This window comes from Apodemus sylvaticus, chromosome 16 (assembly GCF_947179515.1).
Source record: "Apodemus sylvaticus chromosome 16, mApoSyl1.1, whole genome shotgun sequence".
NCBI classification, from domain to species: domain Eukaryota; kingdom Metazoa; phylum Chordata; class Mammalia; order Rodentia; family Muridae; genus Apodemus; species Apodemus sylvaticus.
In genome coordinates, this window is record NC_067487.1 from 36,118,550 (window position 1) to 36,136,744 (window position 18,195).

The following is an 18,195-nucleotide window of genomic DNA, read 5'->3' on the forward strand; positions in this document are numbered from 1 at the left end:
TAGCATTTTTGTCTCTGATGTGTCATCTCACAAGGCGAAGAAAGGCTAACATGTTGAAGTCATCTGGACTCTGTTCTAAGATTATGGAAAGTTAGTTGAAAAGAGAAAATATTTAAACTCGTGAACCACATAAAGGGGAAGTCTCCCTGCTTCCAACCTCTCTTATCCTTACTTTTACTGCCACAGAGTGTCTTTAGAGTAACATAGGCCCATCACCAAAAATAAAACTTGATTTGATTTTCCAGATTGAGTACCAAGTAGGGAACAGGGTTGACAAATGGAAGTTGGATTTAAATGATACACTGAAGGAGGAAACACAACAGATATTCTGACCAAAATCAGCCGGCTGGCAATATTCCTAGAGACTGTTGGATAGACTTTTTCTAGAAGCTTCTGATATGGTTAGCTTCTTGCACCCACTTTATCCTCTGTCTCAGAAAGATGGCTTGCCGCTCCACTCTGGAAAACAACATAGTGAAGTAAAGTAAAGAAAATGTGATAATATTTTTGAGCATTAGAAATAGAGAATAACAGTTAAACTGGCAATTTTTATATTTTGATCATGTACCATCAGTTAAGTGTTTGAGTACATACAAATATATGTATATTTATGTATTTATAAATTATACATGTAGGGCTATTCTAATGTATTATGTACATTACAAAATCCCACAGAATCTTTGAAAAGGAGATAAAATAGAAATAGAAAGTACTGACTTCTTCAGCTATCTCACTAGGTTGTGTTGCTTACCCAAAGGCTCCGGGCAGTTCTTTGGACTCTACTGGTCTGCCTGAGCCAGAACATTGATTCTTTTTAGGTAATATCTAAAGTCAGAGAGAGAAAACTTAGGAATTGGAAGACTTGTTTCTAGTTCCCACTCTATTATCACCTGAGCAAAGGTGAAAGGTGAAAGGTGATTTCATTAAGGTCACTGAGCTCATCAGAATCTCTTTGATAGAACATGGGTAGACTGGCTGTGGTTCCTGGTGGGAGCCAATTGGTCAGTAGAGGGCACAGAGAAGTATGTCAGTCAATAGAGAGCATATAGAAGCATTCCTGAGTATCTTAGTGGGCAAACACGATGGTTACAAATTCTCTTATAGTATTCAGGGGAGATTCCACACAAGGAAGATTTTTAGCTCTCTTCTGTCTTGTTCTTTTCCTTTTTAAAGTGTGTGTGCATGTGGTGTGTGTGTGTGTGTGTGTGTGTGTGTGTGTGTGTGTGTGTGTGTGTGTACAAAAGGCATTGGATCCCTTGAGACTCAAGACAGTGCAGGTATCACCGATGAGTTCTTTCTCTCTTCAGCCTCCCACCCTATTGTTCTGCCTACCCTTTGTGCCCTCATCCCCATGATTTAAATGGCTAACTGCCATGGCCAGGTCGCAGCCAACAACATGAACGAGGAGAAGAGAAGAGGGAAGACACACCCCTTCTTTCTACTAAATAGCTCAGAAAATAGGCTCGGCATTTTCAACTGTATCTTATTGGACTGATTTCATGTGACAATGGCAAAGGTAGGGAGGCTAGACATCTCATGCTGTGGTCCAGCTGAAGTGCATGGATTCTGTTATGGGTGAGGATTGGATGGATATGAAAAAGTTGAGTCACAATACCCAACTGTGAATGGAAGAAGTACTAGGATAGTAGATGTAGAAAGGCAATTGAACTTCAAACAAGTCGAGGCTTGCTTTAGATATGAATGTCTGGAAACCAGGAGATTGGAAAAACTAAGTTATGGAAAATTTTATAATGGAAGCTACAGTCACGGCTACTTGGGATAACTCCATCGCTGTTTTTGATCCAGTTTCTGCATCTATAAATTGGGACCTCTCAGAGCTATTGTGTGAAATGGAAAAAGCACTGGTGTGCTAGGACCTTATAAATTCCAAAACACCATGTAAAAGCATTTGGCTAAGCCAATCATGAGATGCATATATGATACCATGTCCACCTGTGCCGAAGGAAGAATCTTGGGGAAGAGCTATCTTCACTCAGTTATTTGAACTTTCTCCTCTGAGCTCAGTAAAATACATGTGAATCAATGGACACTGAGTCACTGACAGTTGTTCCTGGTGTTGTGGAGACAAAGGATGCAGCTTTAGGAAGTGGTTTTGCCCTTCAGAAAAGAATAGGGAAATAAGCAAACAAAAATCAGAGTTCTCTGGCAGCATCCAACCTTTATCTAAACAAAATGAAGAGATGGAGGGGGAGTTAGTTCAGTCTGGCTTCCCCAAGAAAGCATCCCCAACAGAAATGAAGCACGAGAGAGAGGAACATTTTGGCTTACTTTCAGACTTTGGCAAAGCACAGGAACATAGCAAAACCATTTATTTAGTGAAGAACATATTGGGCATTTCCTCCAGTTTCATGGAAGGCTGAAGTGGCATTTACAAGAGTGTCGAGGGCAGACATATAAAGATTTGTTGAATTGTCTGGTATTTCACTAATCATGCCAAAGATTTTCACAAGTCACAATGTTCTGAGGAATTCTGTTTGGGGGGAGAAGTGTCAGTGCAGGAAATGAGAGTAAATCACTGAATCCAATTCTTTCTTCATGGTCCCAACTTCTCAGTACTGAGTCTCTCACAGGTGGCCACCTGGCTGACACATCAGCATGAGAAATGCTGAGCTGGACACAGTTGGCCTCTGTCTCTCATCATCTTTGATGTCTAACAAGCAATTTGAGTGCTTGCTAATATATATATGCCACTTCTACAAATATAATTTTTCTTCATTTTTATACTTGATATACCCACAGTTCTGATCTATGAACATTCATATCATAATAATGTTCTACAGGCTTTTTGCTGTAGATAGTATTAAATAATAATCTAGCCTTCATTATTTATTATTGATGTAAACCTTACAATACTTTCCAGTGTAGATATGATTAATTTAGAACTCAGGTTCCAGAGATGTGTTGAGCAGGGTTTGGATCCTAATTCGCCCCTTACTAAGTATATGTCATGAGTACATTGAATTAAATAAAGGCATATGCACAAAGGCAAGGACATAGGACAAATAAACCAGCCACAGATGGTCATTAATGTTAGTTAAATTTGGTATCCTGGATAAATCAACACTAATCTATGAAATCACATCATTTCCTCTATTTTCACATATGTAGTGTTACTGTATACATAGCTGTGCACTATAGCTTACCTTATCCTATCAATATTATCTTTATTCTGACTTCAAAATGATTTCTTTTACTCTATGATGATTTCCCAGGAGAAAAGGATCTTATAGCAAAAGCCAGTGGAACATTCATTTAGTTTGAAAGTATTTCTGCTCTGTAGTACAAGTCTAGAGTGTCAGTTGAGAGAAGAGAAAACCTGAGGGTTTTTTTTTTCCATCACTCCCTCTAGACTTTAGAGCTCTCAACTTGACCTCAACCTTGGGATAGAAGATAGAGTTAGGAATCCGGGAAGCAGGGCAGAAGGCAGCACTATGGGCACAGACCTCATGTTTAGCAGAGATCCCTTATGAAAGACTGTATGAGAGAGAGACAGAGAAAGAGAGAGAGAGAGAGAGAGAGAGAGAGAGAGAGAGAGAGAGAGAGAGAGAGAGAGAGAGAGAACAAAGGGAAGACTAGAAACAGATACCTTGTGGAACACTAAGGCAGTGGTCCAGACAAGGAGCCAAGGGACTCTGAGGTAGAAGTGGAAGGAGGCTGTTCTGAGGATCTGAGGACTTTCACAGTGGCTGGCAAGAGACACCAAGTCCTGCGTGTGGAGTTGCTGACTACAGAGCCTGGAGCTGGGTGCTGTCTTAGCTTGTTTTGTGCTGCTACAACAGAACATCATGGGTAATTTATAAAGAGCAGAAATCTATTTGGCTCAAGTTTCGGAAAGCTGAATGTCCAAGGGCATAAGAGTCACATCTGTTCAGCATCTGGCGAGGACCCCCTGCTGCGTCATCCCATTGTGGAAGGTGAAAGAGCAGGAGAACAAGAGAGAGTGAGGGGGGCAACTCACTTCTATTTAGATTGTCTATTCTCTCTCTCTCTCTCTCTCTCTCTCTCTCTCTCTCTCCCATTTATTTATCTATTTATTTATTTGTCTATCTATTTATTTATTTATTTATTTATTTATTTATTTATTTATTTATTTTTGAGACACAATATCTTTGAGCCCAGAATGGACTCAAAAAAACTTCCCCATGTAGTCAGGATGACCTTGCATTTCTGAGCCTCCTGCTTCCAGTCAGGAGCTGGTTCCTTCAATAACTAACTACCCTGCTCCCATAGTATCTAGCATGAATTAATCACCTAGGACTTGGCTCAGTCTCTAACACTGTTATACCGAGGATTTGGGTCTATATTAGATGACAAAAATCACCTAGGACTTGGATCAACCTCTAATGCTGTCGTACTAAGGATTTGGGTCTCTATTAGATGAACGTGGACTTAAGGAGAATGCAATCAAGCTCTAGATGGTACTATTGATCAAGATGGCGGGGTCAGTAGTTGAGCTCTTTTCCTAATGAGGTAATATGCTTAAAGATATCTTGGTTCTTGATTCTTTTCTTTCGTCTTACTTCAATTTAGTTATTCATTCATCAAAAGTCCCACATGAGCACTTGGAGCATGTCTGGCAATACTCTGCTAAGCTCTGTGATGCCAGGGAAGTAGGAGGTGGCATTCTGCCCTCAACTGGGTAGGGAGAAGGTGAACAGGCAATTACAAGACAAGGTGAGTAGTGTGGAGATTGAGACCCACCAAGGACACCAAGGAAACATAGAGGAGGGGCATCTAACCAGACTGGGTCATGGGGTAGAGAAATGAGGTAATGTCTCAGTTGAGTCATGAAGGATGGGCAGGGTGAGCCAGGCAGAAGTATGGAGAAGGGCATTTCATGGGGAGGAGCCGCAGGTTCAAAGGCCCAGAGGCAAGGAATTGAATGGCATAATGTGATCCCTGCCAAGTTCTTAGGTATGACTGGAATGTAGAACGCCAGGAGGGGTGGTGCCATGGTGATGCTAGAAGGATGAACCAGGGGGACATGTGTCCCTCTAAGGGAAGCTTTAAGTGTAAAGTAAGGAGGTCCGATTTGAGAGTTAGGAAGATAACGTTAACATCACAGCATAGGCTCCAAACTGGAGCACAGTCAGTACTTGTAGACAGAATCAACCCAGAATTGTTATAAGGGCTGAGACTTAAATGGCTATTAGGATAAAATGACACAGGTAGATTCCAATGAAGAAGGTGTTGTCAGCTACACTGATAACTGATTGGGTGGTAGGGAAAGGAGAATGGATGCATAAGTATCAAGAATTTCTGGCTTAGAGAGTGAGAGGAGAACAGGAGTGTTCTATTTAATTTTCCTACTAGGAAAAGGAGTAATTAGTAATACATTAGTAAGGTATGTGTGGTCGGGTATCAATGTCATTAGGTATGTGTGGTCAGAAATTAGCAATTGATGTCTTGAGTTTTCATAACTATTAGTTGAAACTTTTGAAGCGTTTTTTTAACCTCCTAATTTTCTTCAGTGTCAGTGAACATCTAAAGATGTCCTAGAATAAAATTAGGATGTGATCCTAGGTCTCAAATAGTTCAATAGCTTACAGCCTTGTTTGAGAAATAGTAACGGTAACAGTTTGTAATACAAGTTGATTGTTCATATTTCTGGACTCTGTGTGTGTGTGTTTGTGTGTGTGTGTGTGTGTGTGTGTGTATGTCTGTCTGTCTGTCTGTCTATTTCTCTGTGTGTCTGGGTGTGTCTGTGTCTCTTTCTGTATCTGTGTCTCTGTCTCTCTGTGTGTGTCTGTCTGTTTCGGTGTGTTTGTCTCTCTCTGTATCTGTGTCTCTGTGTGTCTCCCTGTGTCTGTTTCTGTTTCTCTATGTGTGTGTCTGTGTGTCTGCATCTGTGTGGGTACGTCTGTGTCTCTTTCTGTGTGTATGTGTGTGTGTGCCTGCATCTGTTCTCTCTCTCTGTCTCTCTCTCAATATATGTGTATGTGTGTGTGTTTGTGTATGTGTGTGTGTGTGTGCATCTGTGTCTGTGTCTATGTGTTTGTGTGACATCTGTGTGATGAGAGGAAGCAGATAGGGCTCGGCTGTAAGCAGGAATCACCCCTGTCTCATCTATACTCTAGCACACAGATTAAACGTAACTGTGTGAGACTTTCGCAGTTCACCAGTGGTTTTAGCTGACGTGTCACAGGAGGTCAAATGTACAATTTTTGACTTCTGATGCCATACTAATGTCATAAAAATCTTTGGATTTTGATATTTTGGATTAGAAATTTTTTGCCAAAATTAATGGCAAAATATTTAGCAGAAGTGCTCATCACGTTTAAGTGATCCAGAAAAATGTCAAGGCAAGTGTTGACTCCAGAAGTCGATGGTGAACCTAGGTACGACCCTGGACAGTGGACATCACAGCCTGCTTCTTAAGCATGGCTTACTGATGGCAATACAGTATACACACAAATCCCTAATGTTATGACCATGCAGGGCAGCTACATGTCCATTTCTGAAGAAGCTGACACTTGGGAGCTTCGATGTGAAGGGCACAGGTAGGAAAGGGTAGGAGAATCAGGTTCAAGCCAGAACAGGTTGGCTCTAAACTGGTACCCTTTCCACTGCACTGTACTCTACTGCTTCTCTCTGATGAGGCCAGCTGCACCTCCCACTGGGCACTGTTGTTGGGGACAAGCCTCTTCTCTTGAAGCTGAAGGGGCAAATCTTCTTCAGCTAGGGCTTTCTACTCAGTATGGTTCTGCTGGAAAGTTCAGACATGCATCCAACATTAGTTCTAGCAGTTCTCAGGGAGCAAGAACCAGTCAGCCTCAGCACCACTATCAGCATGATCTGGGAACTTGTCAGAAATACATCGAAGCCTTAGGACCCTCCCCACTCAGGACTAGGGAATCAGACACTGTGGGAATTGAACTCATTGTTTACCTTAAGAAAGCGTTCTTGGTGTTTCCATTGCTTTAAAATTTGAGACCCCAAATTTTCATCCCTTATTCTGTGGAACAAATCAAAACTCAAGTCTGCCATGCAGCTGGCTTCTCTACACTGCGATTTGAAAAGTGGAAAGAAAGACCCTGGGTATCCCCGAAAGATCCCTGAGTGCTTTGCAGCAGCTCTGAGAACAGCATCTGGGGTGGGAAGAAGCGCCTGCTCTGGAACGCTGTGCAATCTATAATCAAGACTGACCCTCTGGACCTGTGAAATATGTGGTGCTGCTTTATTGCTTTTGAATTTTATAACTGGCCTAAACCTAGATAGAGCAAACAGTCTCTACCCCAAGCGAGTTCCCAGAGATCTAAGATGTAAACCTTTCAGAAACTGTTTAGATCAACAGCTCTCAATGTGTGGGTTGCAATCTGGGAGTCAGAGATATCATGACAATTATCAAATATTCACAGTATGAATAATAGTAGTAGCAAAATTTCAGTTATAAAGTAGCAAAAAATATATATAAGTTTATGGTTGGGGTTACCACAGCATGGGAACTGTATTAAAGGGTTGCAGCATTAGGAAAGGTGAGAACCACTGCTCTAGGCTGTCCAAGTAGAACTTCTAATTGTTGACATCGTTCTTGTTTGATTATTGACAGGAGGAAGTGATTGGAGATTTGAAGCCAGGCACTGAATATCGAGTGAGCATAGCGGCCTACAGCCAGACTGGCAAAGGGAGGCTTAGCTTCCCTCGGCATGTGACCACTTTGCCTCAAGGTAAAAAATAGGCTCAAAAGAATTAATGATGGGAAAGGACTTCCGTGTACTTATGGCTTCAGTCAGCAAAACTCATGTGCTGACCACAGTAAACATGCGTCTGCTCTATCAGAACTCAGCAGGGCCAGTCAAGGCATTATCTGATTAGCATATAGTGACAGATTGTAAAATGTGGTACCCACGGGCTACAGAGACTTACCACAGAGGGATGCAGGAAGAACTCACCAAGACAATTAAAAAAAGAGAGAGAGACTAAGCTGTGAGTAGGAATCAAGATAGTGAAGAAAGAAAGTATGGGAGAAAGTCCAACATATGGTCATCCACGTGGTATGAAGGTGGATCCTGGGTCCACTGCAGTCACTGTTCATACTGTGCTCTCTGTCAGGAAGTTACATTAATCTATCTCCACTCATTCCAAGAAGTGCTTAGAAAGGTAGGAAAGTTCTCCATGCCTAAATAATAGTATGCACAAAACAAGAAGGTATGGAAGTGTTGACATGTAGACAGTAGTAAGAACCGGGTGATGTGATCCTTTTCACACGTGAAGGAATGCATCCACATGCCCTACCACGGCTGTGTATTCTGGTCATGTGAAAACATACATACACATACATACAAACATGCATACAAAAGTGTCAGAAAGCAAGAGGCAGGAACAATGGGTATTTAGTTTCCGTGGGGCTAAGTACCAGTTACAACATGGAAACAGATGAATGATTGATAGGAGATGGAGGTGTGACAGAAGATTCTCAGGGGTGCACATCATGTGTCTCTGGGCCAGAGTAGCCAACTGAGCTGTTTGCCAACCAGGGATTCTGGGAGGAGAAAGTCAGACAAGCTTTCAATGAGTGTATGTTACATGGTGAAATCATCTACAGTTTTGTTGTTTGGTGTGGTTTTTTGAGGCCATACCGAATAGCTATGCCTCGGCATTAGAATATGTGCCTATTTTGGATGTAGCCAACCTCTGCATCATCTGAGACCACCAGCCAAGCCTAGCTGTGTTTGTCATCCTGCCTAGACTCCTGCCTGCCCCCTGCAGCACCCCAACAGCCACATGTCCTTGTGGTTTCTGATTCTGAAGTGGCCCTTTCTTGGAGACCTGGAGAGAATGAGGGAAGTGCTCCAATTCAGTCCTACTCTGTGGAATTCATTAGGTAAGTCACAGGTCAGATCACACATGATGTGAGACAGGGACAGATTGTCACTTGACCTCAGCTACAAGTGTGCTCGGGGTGGAACATATCCTTGGAAGACCATGTTTGCAATTGGGCCAACATGTGTCTCCGAATATTCTTCTTGGGTGAATTGTCACTGGTGATACTGCCCTCCCCACCTAGCCTCTTTTGCAGCCAAGCGCAGCTCTGAGCTCTGGAAATACTTTATGCACCTTTACCAACAAGCTGGCCTTCATTTCAGGCTTGAAACTTGCCCTTCTGATTTTACAGTATTGTATTTGAAGTAAATATTTGATAGCTTTGGTTTTTCTCAGAGGGAGAGGGAAGAATTCCTTACATACAGACACCATGCACTCCAGATTCGCATTACCTTGGGGCTACTTTCTCCGTTTGAGTTCAACTTCCTTCCTATCTACATCCTAAGCTCGAGTTATGCAGTTTGATGGGCTGTAGAAATACATGTGGAACTCATGATTGCCAATGCTGTCGCACAATTTTATTTTAAAAAAGAGAAAGAAGAAGAAAAGGCAAACAAAACAGATTCCCAATGCAAGGTCTTTGGCCTGCACTTGGCTCTCCAGTTGATTCCAGGTAGAAAGTGAGCGACTGGGGTCCATCTGCCCTGCATTAAAGATAAGCAGCCCCTCTGAGGCTTCTATGTTGTGGATTCATAAAGAGGCTTGGCAAGATGCATTCTTCTGGCTTTCTGAAGCCAGGGCAAAGGGTCCTGTCAAGATGTGATGAGTTGTTTTTTCTGTCTTGACCTCCCAGTTTATGCCTGGGCTGTGGGAAGCAGACATCTGTGTCTTCTGAGCTTGTTTTCAGGCAGAGCTTGATGAATTCCAAGTGGCAGACACTTGAAAGAAGATTGAAGCAGTAACGTATTGGCTTCTGTGACTGTAAAGTCTAGTGGCTGGTCTGAATTCAGGGAGCACTAGACCCATGCCACCTGAGCAATCTGCCCATCTGTCTCTCTGATCATCAATTCATTTTCCAGCAGGCTTTCCCGCACACCCTTACGTTTTTGTGGTCTTTAAGCTTAGCTGCTTTCAAGAGGGGATGGATTTCTCTTCAGACCCATCAGAATTTCTATGGGCATTCTGATTGGCCAAGTCCAGGGACTTTTCCATTGTCCAAGCTGATCACAATGGCCAGGATGGAGAGAATTTATGAATTAGCCAAGCACTGGTTGTATGGCAATCTCTGAAAGAAACCATAGATGGGATTTTCAGACCTGGAATGTGTAGGCTCAGGGTTCAGGAGGAGTAACCCTTAAGGGGAAACTGTAGAACAATTCTTGGGAAATGGGAAATGAAAAGGAAAAAAAGGAAGAAAATAAGGAAAAGAGGAAGGAAAGGAGGAAGAGATGGGAGGAAGAAAGGGGATGAAAGGGAAAAGAAAGAAGGGAAAGGGAAAGAGGGGAAGGAAGGGACACTATGGTGAAGTTCAGACCAAGGCGGAAGATAGCACATAATCCTTCCTCTCAACATATCTTGTAGGCAAAGCCTGGTGTGTGCCTAGAATAGAAACGATTCTAATCCTGGTTCTAATACTTAAGCAATACTTGGAGCTCTAAGACTCCAGTTTTCTCACCGAAAAAGCCTGGGAGGGATTTAACACATGATTTACTTCCACAAATAAATTAGACAACACCAACAGAACAAAATGAACTTAAAGTTTAAAGGAACTTTAAACTCTGAGAAATGAAAATGTATCATCATCTGCCTATCAAGGGTATACCCAACCCCCCAGCAAAAATGGCAATTCTCCTTCCCTATTAATTCTGCACTCAAACACGGATTTTTTCAGGCTCACTCTGTGTCTGATGTTGACAAAACAGAATAGCAGCTTCTAGTCTCTCCCGCACACAGGAAGTAGAAAACAAAAATATTTACCTTCAGAATCAGAAGAGCCAGGAGAGAATGCTGTGTCCTTAACTCTCTAGTTGCTGTGAGGCGGAGTCTCCAGTACCATTCACAGTTTTTAGTTCCCTCAAAGAACAGCTGGGGAAAAGGCTCTGGGTACAAGGAATTTCCTTGGATGCCAGAATGAGAGAAGGGACTCTGAGACAGGGAGAAGGAAACCATCAGAGTGCATTACTAAAGATATTACAGGCAATGCAGTCTTTCCTGGAGCCTGTATTCTACCCCATATTACATGTCAGATAGATGCTGGGGAAAGACTTGAACACTGATCATCATGGGTTGAATGACTAGCTATAACCCTGAGCAAGCTAGGTAACCCTGTAGGTCTGACTTTCTTTAGCCAGAAAATTCAGATGATCGTAGGAAGAAAAGACAAAAGATATCTCTTAGCACTTGGGGCCTGGGGGGGGGGGAGGTTTTTATGCTGAGTCTTTTACCCTAAGCCACTTAAAAGTTATTACATTACCAGCCATTTGTTTTTAAGGAAATAATGTAAAATGCATTAGAGAAATATAGCTAAGGGAATCCATTGTCGCAACTATTAGAGGCCACTATTGTAGCCAAGATCCTACCCGACTAATTGTAGAAACAAAACCCAGAAAAGATCCAATGTGGATTCTGCACATGCCCATCTTACCCATGGCCCAGCCCCCTTTGTCCCACTGTCACCATTCAGCTACCACTGGAAGATATTTATTGCTATTGTTTTGTAACCACACAGTGGTTAGCAGGTGCCTGTGAGATGTCTCGGCAGGTAAAGGGGAGCTAGCGGCAAACCTTGATGGTCTGCATTTCATTCCAGAAGCTCATGATGAAAGGAGAGAATTGATTCCAGCAAGTTATCCTCTGACCTCTACATGTGGCCTTCCAAGCAAGCATGCTCTTACACGCACACACACACACACACACACACACACACACACACACACACTGTAAAAATAATAATAATAAAGGCCATCAGTTCGGTATATGGTGAAGCTTCAAATAATCTCAGTATTTGTGACTCACTTGAAGGCTCTGACAACAACTTCATCCCCAGAGGGCGTCAAGCCTGAGATGTAGTGGTCTTCACAAATTAGTGAACCACAAGCTTTCTTCTCAGAACTTCACTCACAGCTAGAATTTATTGCCATAAACGAGATGAACAACCACAATATTTAAGAGGAAAGTGGGCCTGGATTAGTTTTCCAAGCCCTCAAATGTTAGTATTGAAAACATTTATGAATTCTTTTCTTCTGTGTTATTTTATTGTTCTGTGCAGGAGGACCTCCTGCCTGCTCCTGAACTACATCTCCAGCTCTAAAGAACTATCCTAACGCAATCCATTTGGAAAGAATGGAAAGCAATGAAAACATGTCTCCCCATCCCTGTTTGTTTGGAGAAATTATTTAGGAACTTGGGTGTTTGAGTATAAGCCCTCCTTGCCAAAAGGATCAGAATTAGCAATCAGAAGACTGGCTTAGCTGCCAGCTGAGAGTGCAAGTTAACAAATGATGCTGTGCGAAAGCAAGAATTCTTTTTTATTACTTTACTTTCAAAATTGAAACTCTCAGAAGCACCTTGCAGACGGCAACATGGTCCTAGAAATTCTGCTGGCCATTAAGACCTCAGGCTTAGATGAAAGGGATAAATGTTTTTGCAGAAATAAGACCTCCAGTCCTATAGGTAGATCCCTTCAAACTTCAATTCTTCATTCTGTGTTGGTTCCTAGCAAAACTCCTTGTCAGGGTGGTGGGAGTTGATATAAATTGAATTCCCACGTAGCAGCTTTGGGAGCCATTTGTAAACTGCTCTCTAGCCCACCTAGGACAAACTGTCAAGTCTCTGTCATCACCCTGTTCCATCCATCTGTTTGTCGTTTGATTAGTTTAGACCAGTATGTAAATAAAGAGGCCAAGAGAACTGAAGGTCAAATGGTTTTGTTTTGTTTTGTTTTTAATGTAATGACTTAATGGTTTGGACTTCACACCACAGTTCATTTTTGTGGAGTGCAAACTTTGCATAAAATTAACCTGTAAGGAGCAATCTTTGCATAAACTTGGCCCATAGAAAAGACAGTGGAAGTTCTATCGAGAGCGTGGGGCTTTCTCTTCCTCCTGTCCCATGGTCCCTGCTGATCGATGGGATTGAGTCCCTTCCCTTAGAACCAGGAGCTTATTTTGCAGTCTTTTGGTCCCCAAAGGGCCCTTTAGATAGTAGTCGATGGGTCTCTATACTTGGTTGGAAGATAACTATATTTTTCCTTTTGGTAAGTGAAACCTGACACCAACTTCATAAATTAGTAGCAACTCCAAACCACAAGAACAAAGCAGTTCTTGGGACTTTTATCCCAGCCCCACCACTGTGCTGCCTTTTCTAGTCCCATCACAATTGTACATATCTCAAACAGAAGCTAGGTTTATCACTAAGCAGAAATTAACACAGTGACTGACATTCATCACTGGGTTCTCTCAGTGAACATTTTATTAAATGCCAAGTGACATAAGAAGGTTGAAGACTGAACTTTCAGTCAGGAGAATTAGCAGGCCTTTTCTTGAAGGACTAGGAAGCATTTTGGCTCTGTCAGCAACACAAGGTCTATCTCAGACAATCTGCTCTACTGTCGTCATAGGAAGGCCACTGTAGAGTTTTAAAACTTCAGCGATTGCATTCTCATAAAGGTTGACAGCTGAATTTTCTTGACCATTTGGCTTAGTGTATCCTGTTATTCCAACATATTTTAATTTCCCCGAACACCCTATAGAAGTCTACTATAGACATCTACTCATATGAGCCTGTGTTATTAATGAATGTGTACCAATCATGGGTAAGATTTGTCACAGTGTCATGTGACATGTAGAGAGTCTGGAGTGCTGAATGGGACAGCAAGGCTAAGGACGGGCTCTGGGGAACGCTTTCTTGGCATCCGAACTTATTTTTAATCTTGAAAGTTGTAGTTGACACATCAAAGTTGCACACATTTGTGGGTGACCCAGTTCTGAAGGCGTCTGAGCGAGCTTCTTAAGGTAGCTAGGAAAGACGCATTGGTGATAGCTTCAGAAGAGGAGGGAGGGAACAGTATGAAAGGGTTAGACTGGAGGAAGCCACTTAAGCAATGGCTGGGAGGCAAGAAGAAAATGTTCCTGGGATTGCTGAGAAAGCCTGGAGCGATGTGTGGGGAGAGAAGTAAGCAGGAGTCAGACAGAGGAAGGCATTAAGAAAGAGTTCACTTTTTATCCTGAAGGGAAAAGGGAACCGTGGAAAGTTTTAAGGAGGAAAGCAATTTCAGCATTAGCATTTTTGAAAGACCATGCAGACTTCTCAAGGAATGCGGAGACGAGGAGGACGAAGTCCCAATGGTCCTTGAGCTTGCTGTCTAGAGAGACAGAAAAATGAAAGAAAATCACATCCAAAGGTGATTGTTCTTATACCAGCAGCATTGGATCCAAGGCACCAGGAGATTTTTAGAATAGCTCAGGACACTAGCACCTGAGCTGGAACAAACTTGTGCTCATGAGGAACGAAGTGGGGAGTGGGAGATGCTCTTAAGCCATCAGCAAATTCAGTGTCCCTCGGCAAATGTTAAGTGTTAAATTGGAGGAACCACCATGGTTTGAAAGGGACCACAGTGTCTGATGGCACTATGCATTTGGTCCACTCTACCTTAGGCCAGCGGGGCAACCTCCACTCTCCAGGCTATTCTCTATTTGCTACCATGTCCCCTGGAGGAGCTTCCTGCTCCAACAAAATCTACTCTCAAAAATATTTTCCTAGCTTTCAATGTAAGTACCTTGAGCCCAGTTTCCTAATTAATGTCTGTAGGATGTTTAAGCTTCACCTCCATCTCAACTTCAAGGACGTGGGTTCTCAAATTGTGAAAGATGACAGATTGGAAGGTATTTGGACTCATTGAGGAGGTCCTGACCTACCATTTTTTCAAAAGGAAAATATGATAGAATAGAAAAGTAAAATATGAGAGGGTATCCAAAAGGGTATCAGCAGGGGTTGTGAAACTTGTTTCAGTGTGTGTGTGTGTGTGTGTGCATACACTCCTGTGCACATGCACTTCTATAGATAGATATCTTTGGCATAAGTCAGTTTATATGTGCACACTCATTATATTATTTAATTTTCTTATTGCTGTGACAGAACACCAGACTGAAACTCCTCAAGAAAGGAAGTTTTTGTGCCTCACGGTTTGAGGGTGTAGTCCTTCATGGGATGGAAGGCATGGTGGTAACATCTGCTCTAGCTGTGGTGGCAGGAGCTTGAATCAGATTGTCACATGACACCCACAGTCAGCAAGCAGAGGGAGATGAATATTGATACTCCACTTACTTCCTCCTTGTTAGTTAAGCTGGGATCCCAGCCTAGGGAATGGTGCCAGCCAGCTTAGGGAAGGGTGTCATCCCAACCAAGGGAATGGTGTTACCCTATCCTGTAATTTATGCACTGGGGAAGCTGAGGCAGCATGAGAGCCCTTTCTCAAACAAAGCACCAATAAATCATCAATAGGTTTTGGGATAAAGTCAACTGACTTGATAAGTTAGGTGCTCAGTTGGTAGGAGTAAATACAGCTCATGGATTGTGCAGGTGTTAAGACAGAAAACCTTGACTGTGTACAGAGAAGGACGCTGCAGGCTTGTTTACCTACTGGTGTGTTCTCATGCTTTGTACCCACCGTCTTTTGTGTAGATCAAATGGACGTTATCAGACTTACCCCTTCTCTTTAGTTATCACATTTACCTACACGCACTTAGTACTTAACATTTTGTATGACGTACTCGGGGCTCTGATCTCCTCCACCCAAGGATTCTCCATTTGTTCCTTGGGTTCCATTCCTACATTTGTTCAAATCCAAACACTTCCATAATTTAATTTAAATTCTTCCTTGTCCCTACAGACTTCCCACAAGAGGTCAGTTTACATTGAACTATTTTAATCCAGCTCTCGGGGCTGGGAGATAGCACAGCCATTGAGGGACCTCCCTGTTCAGTTCCCAGCATCAACGCCAGGCAGCTCACAATTACCTGAAACTTCAACTCCAAGAGATATTATGCTCTCTTGTAGACTCCTGACACATACATATAGGTGGAGCACACATGTGCGTGCACATGCACGCACGCAAACACACACATACACACACACACACACACACTTAAAATTAAATTTCAAATACATTTTATTAAAATAGGCTACTTTGCTTTGCCCTTCCAACTGATTCTTTGAGGTCCTGTTCCTGCACTGACCCCCAGATATACTATTCCCCCAATTATACTTTTAGCTTCCCTAGGTGGGCTGTTTTAACCTTCCCTAGAAGCCTCACAGAATATAACTCCTGTTATATTGGACCCTGCCAAGGCAGAATTTCATGGTAAAATGAAATGAAAATGATTGTTCACTAAAATTTTGACTGGCAATGGATAAGGTGGTCAAAATGTTCCAACAAAAGAAATAAGAGAAATATACAGTTCTGTATCTTTAAGTAAATTGTTCTCTTTCTATGTTTAAAAAGATAGAATGGTAGATCTGGCTCATAAGCTTTGGGTTTCATAATTACCTTTGAGAATATGATTGAGAACCTAGGAGGCTTTTACTTAGAAAAATAAAACAAGGGCTCAAATATAAAACCTGGCTTATAATTTCTGGGAACCCTCAAACACTTCTCAGGCTGGGTCTTAGCATTGCCTGCAATTCTTCCCAGTAAAGTGAACCAATCGGTGAGTGTACCCTGATTGCTTGAATTGCAATCCTTGGCCCTTCCTATTCATTGTCCAATCATTCTAAAAGCCAGCCAGCAATCTCCTGGCCTAGCCTTTTCTAAGGTGTGAGATGCCTGACTTTGCCCCTGGCCACTTCTTAGAAAGCCCTGCCAATCTGAGCTGCTGATAGCTAATAGCAGTACATTCTCAGTTAACTCCTTCTGCTCTGGCCTTTCAGTGTGTGTGCAGGAGGGGGGGGGGGGAGGGCGGCGGTGAGGGATAGTCTTGCTATGGTGGTGTGGCTGCCAACATTGTCATTAGGATAAAATTCCCTCCTGTGGAAGAAGATAAAGCTATTGTTGAGGATGGTTTAAGACAATATTCCTGCCACCTTATCTCTGTCAGCCTCACTTTTGTCCTCTGGACCTCAAAAGACTCTGGGACCAATGAAATGGAAAACCTGACCCAAAACTAGAGGCAAAGTATTAAAGGTTTTGAACTATTATTCAGTCTGTGTGAGCTCTATATTATGAAATTAAATGTTAATGATTTCTATCATTTCCATTGGAAGTGGTTTTGTTTTTCTTTTTTCTTTTTTCTTTTTTCTTTTGTCTGCATGAGATGAGCAAAAAATGTAAAGTCCTCCCACCCCCATCCCCTGTAACTTTTGCATGAAATGGCTGCAGACATTTGCAAGTAGCTCTGGGTAAACAAGAGCACACCCAAAGAGATTAGGGTTCTTTCCTCTAGAAATAGCGCAGGGGAAGCTTAGCAAATAATAGGAGAGTTTTATCTAAAGACTGCATCTCTTCTGCCTTTACCTTTTGGTATCTCCAGTGGCTCTCCTCTGTGAAGTGATTCTGTGCTAATGTGAAGTTGCAAATGAGTCTCCTTCACTGGCTCAGCTCTTTTCTTTGATGATAAAGTTATTTTAGAGAACAATTCCACCTTTAGGACAAGACAGAGAAGAACTGAACCTGCTTCCTCCAGTAGGCATACCCTGTGATTTTTCTTTTTCCCTAGACCAGACACTGTCAGCATGCACAGGTCACACCCACTTGTGTGTGGGTGAGCCTGAGGAAGTCTCCATCTCTATTTCCTGGACTTTCAGTAAGTCCTGCTAGCAAAGAACTAGGCAAGCACACGGGTAAGAAACGGGGAGTCTACCCAGGCTTCAACTCTTACTTCTTTTCCAGATACGTTCTTTACAAAAGACAAACACCAACATTTGGTTTTCTGATACTCTTTAAATACCTGGGAGTGGGGAACATTTCACACCAGATGGAAGGTGCAGAGAGGGAACCCGCTGAAGGTCTAATAATCGCCCTCTGACTGCCACCCCCAGTTTCTGATCCAATATCAAGGGTTTTTGGTTTGGTTTGGTTTGGTTTAATTTAACCTCAGCCCATCAACCCAAGTTGACCGCAGCAGTTCTCAATTGGGACCTTGGTCAAATTTCTTGCCCTTTCAGAGATTTAGTTTCTCTTTTATATTAAAATCAAAAAAAAAAAAAAAGATTGAGCCTTTTTGAGGTTAATGCCTACTACAGAGAGTAGTTGTTAGAGGTAAATGAGTTATGGTATCAAAGCAGTCCTTCACACTTTGGGATGTTTAGTAAAAGCTGGCAATTAGCCGCCATCAACACCAACCCTCCAGTCGGGCCCCCTGCTGTTCTCCGCTATTCCTAACTTTCACTCCCCTTTCTTACCACCTGCAATGTTCT

General features: G+C 42.4%; 1 protein-coding gene across 2 annotated transcripts in view; it reads left to right on the forward strand.

The window, feature by feature from the left end:
* The window catches only part of Egflam (EGF like, fibronectin type III and laminin G domains), a 184,121-nt gene that overhangs the window by 82,698 nt on the left and 83,228 nt on the right, over nucleotides 1-18,195 (forward strand). The window contains exons 4-5 of one of the 2 annotated variants that reach the window (XM_052159847.1): nucleotides 7,571-7,688; nucleotides 8,710-8,845. In XM_052159847.1, the coding sequence (XP_052015807.1) occupies nucleotides 7,571-7,688; nucleotides 8,710-8,845 (254 nt within the window). Of the gene's footprint in view, nucleotides 1-7,570; nucleotides 7,689-8,709; nucleotides 8,846-18,195 lie in introns of those variants that run through there. The other variant, XM_052159848.1, reaches the window with a different exon arrangement.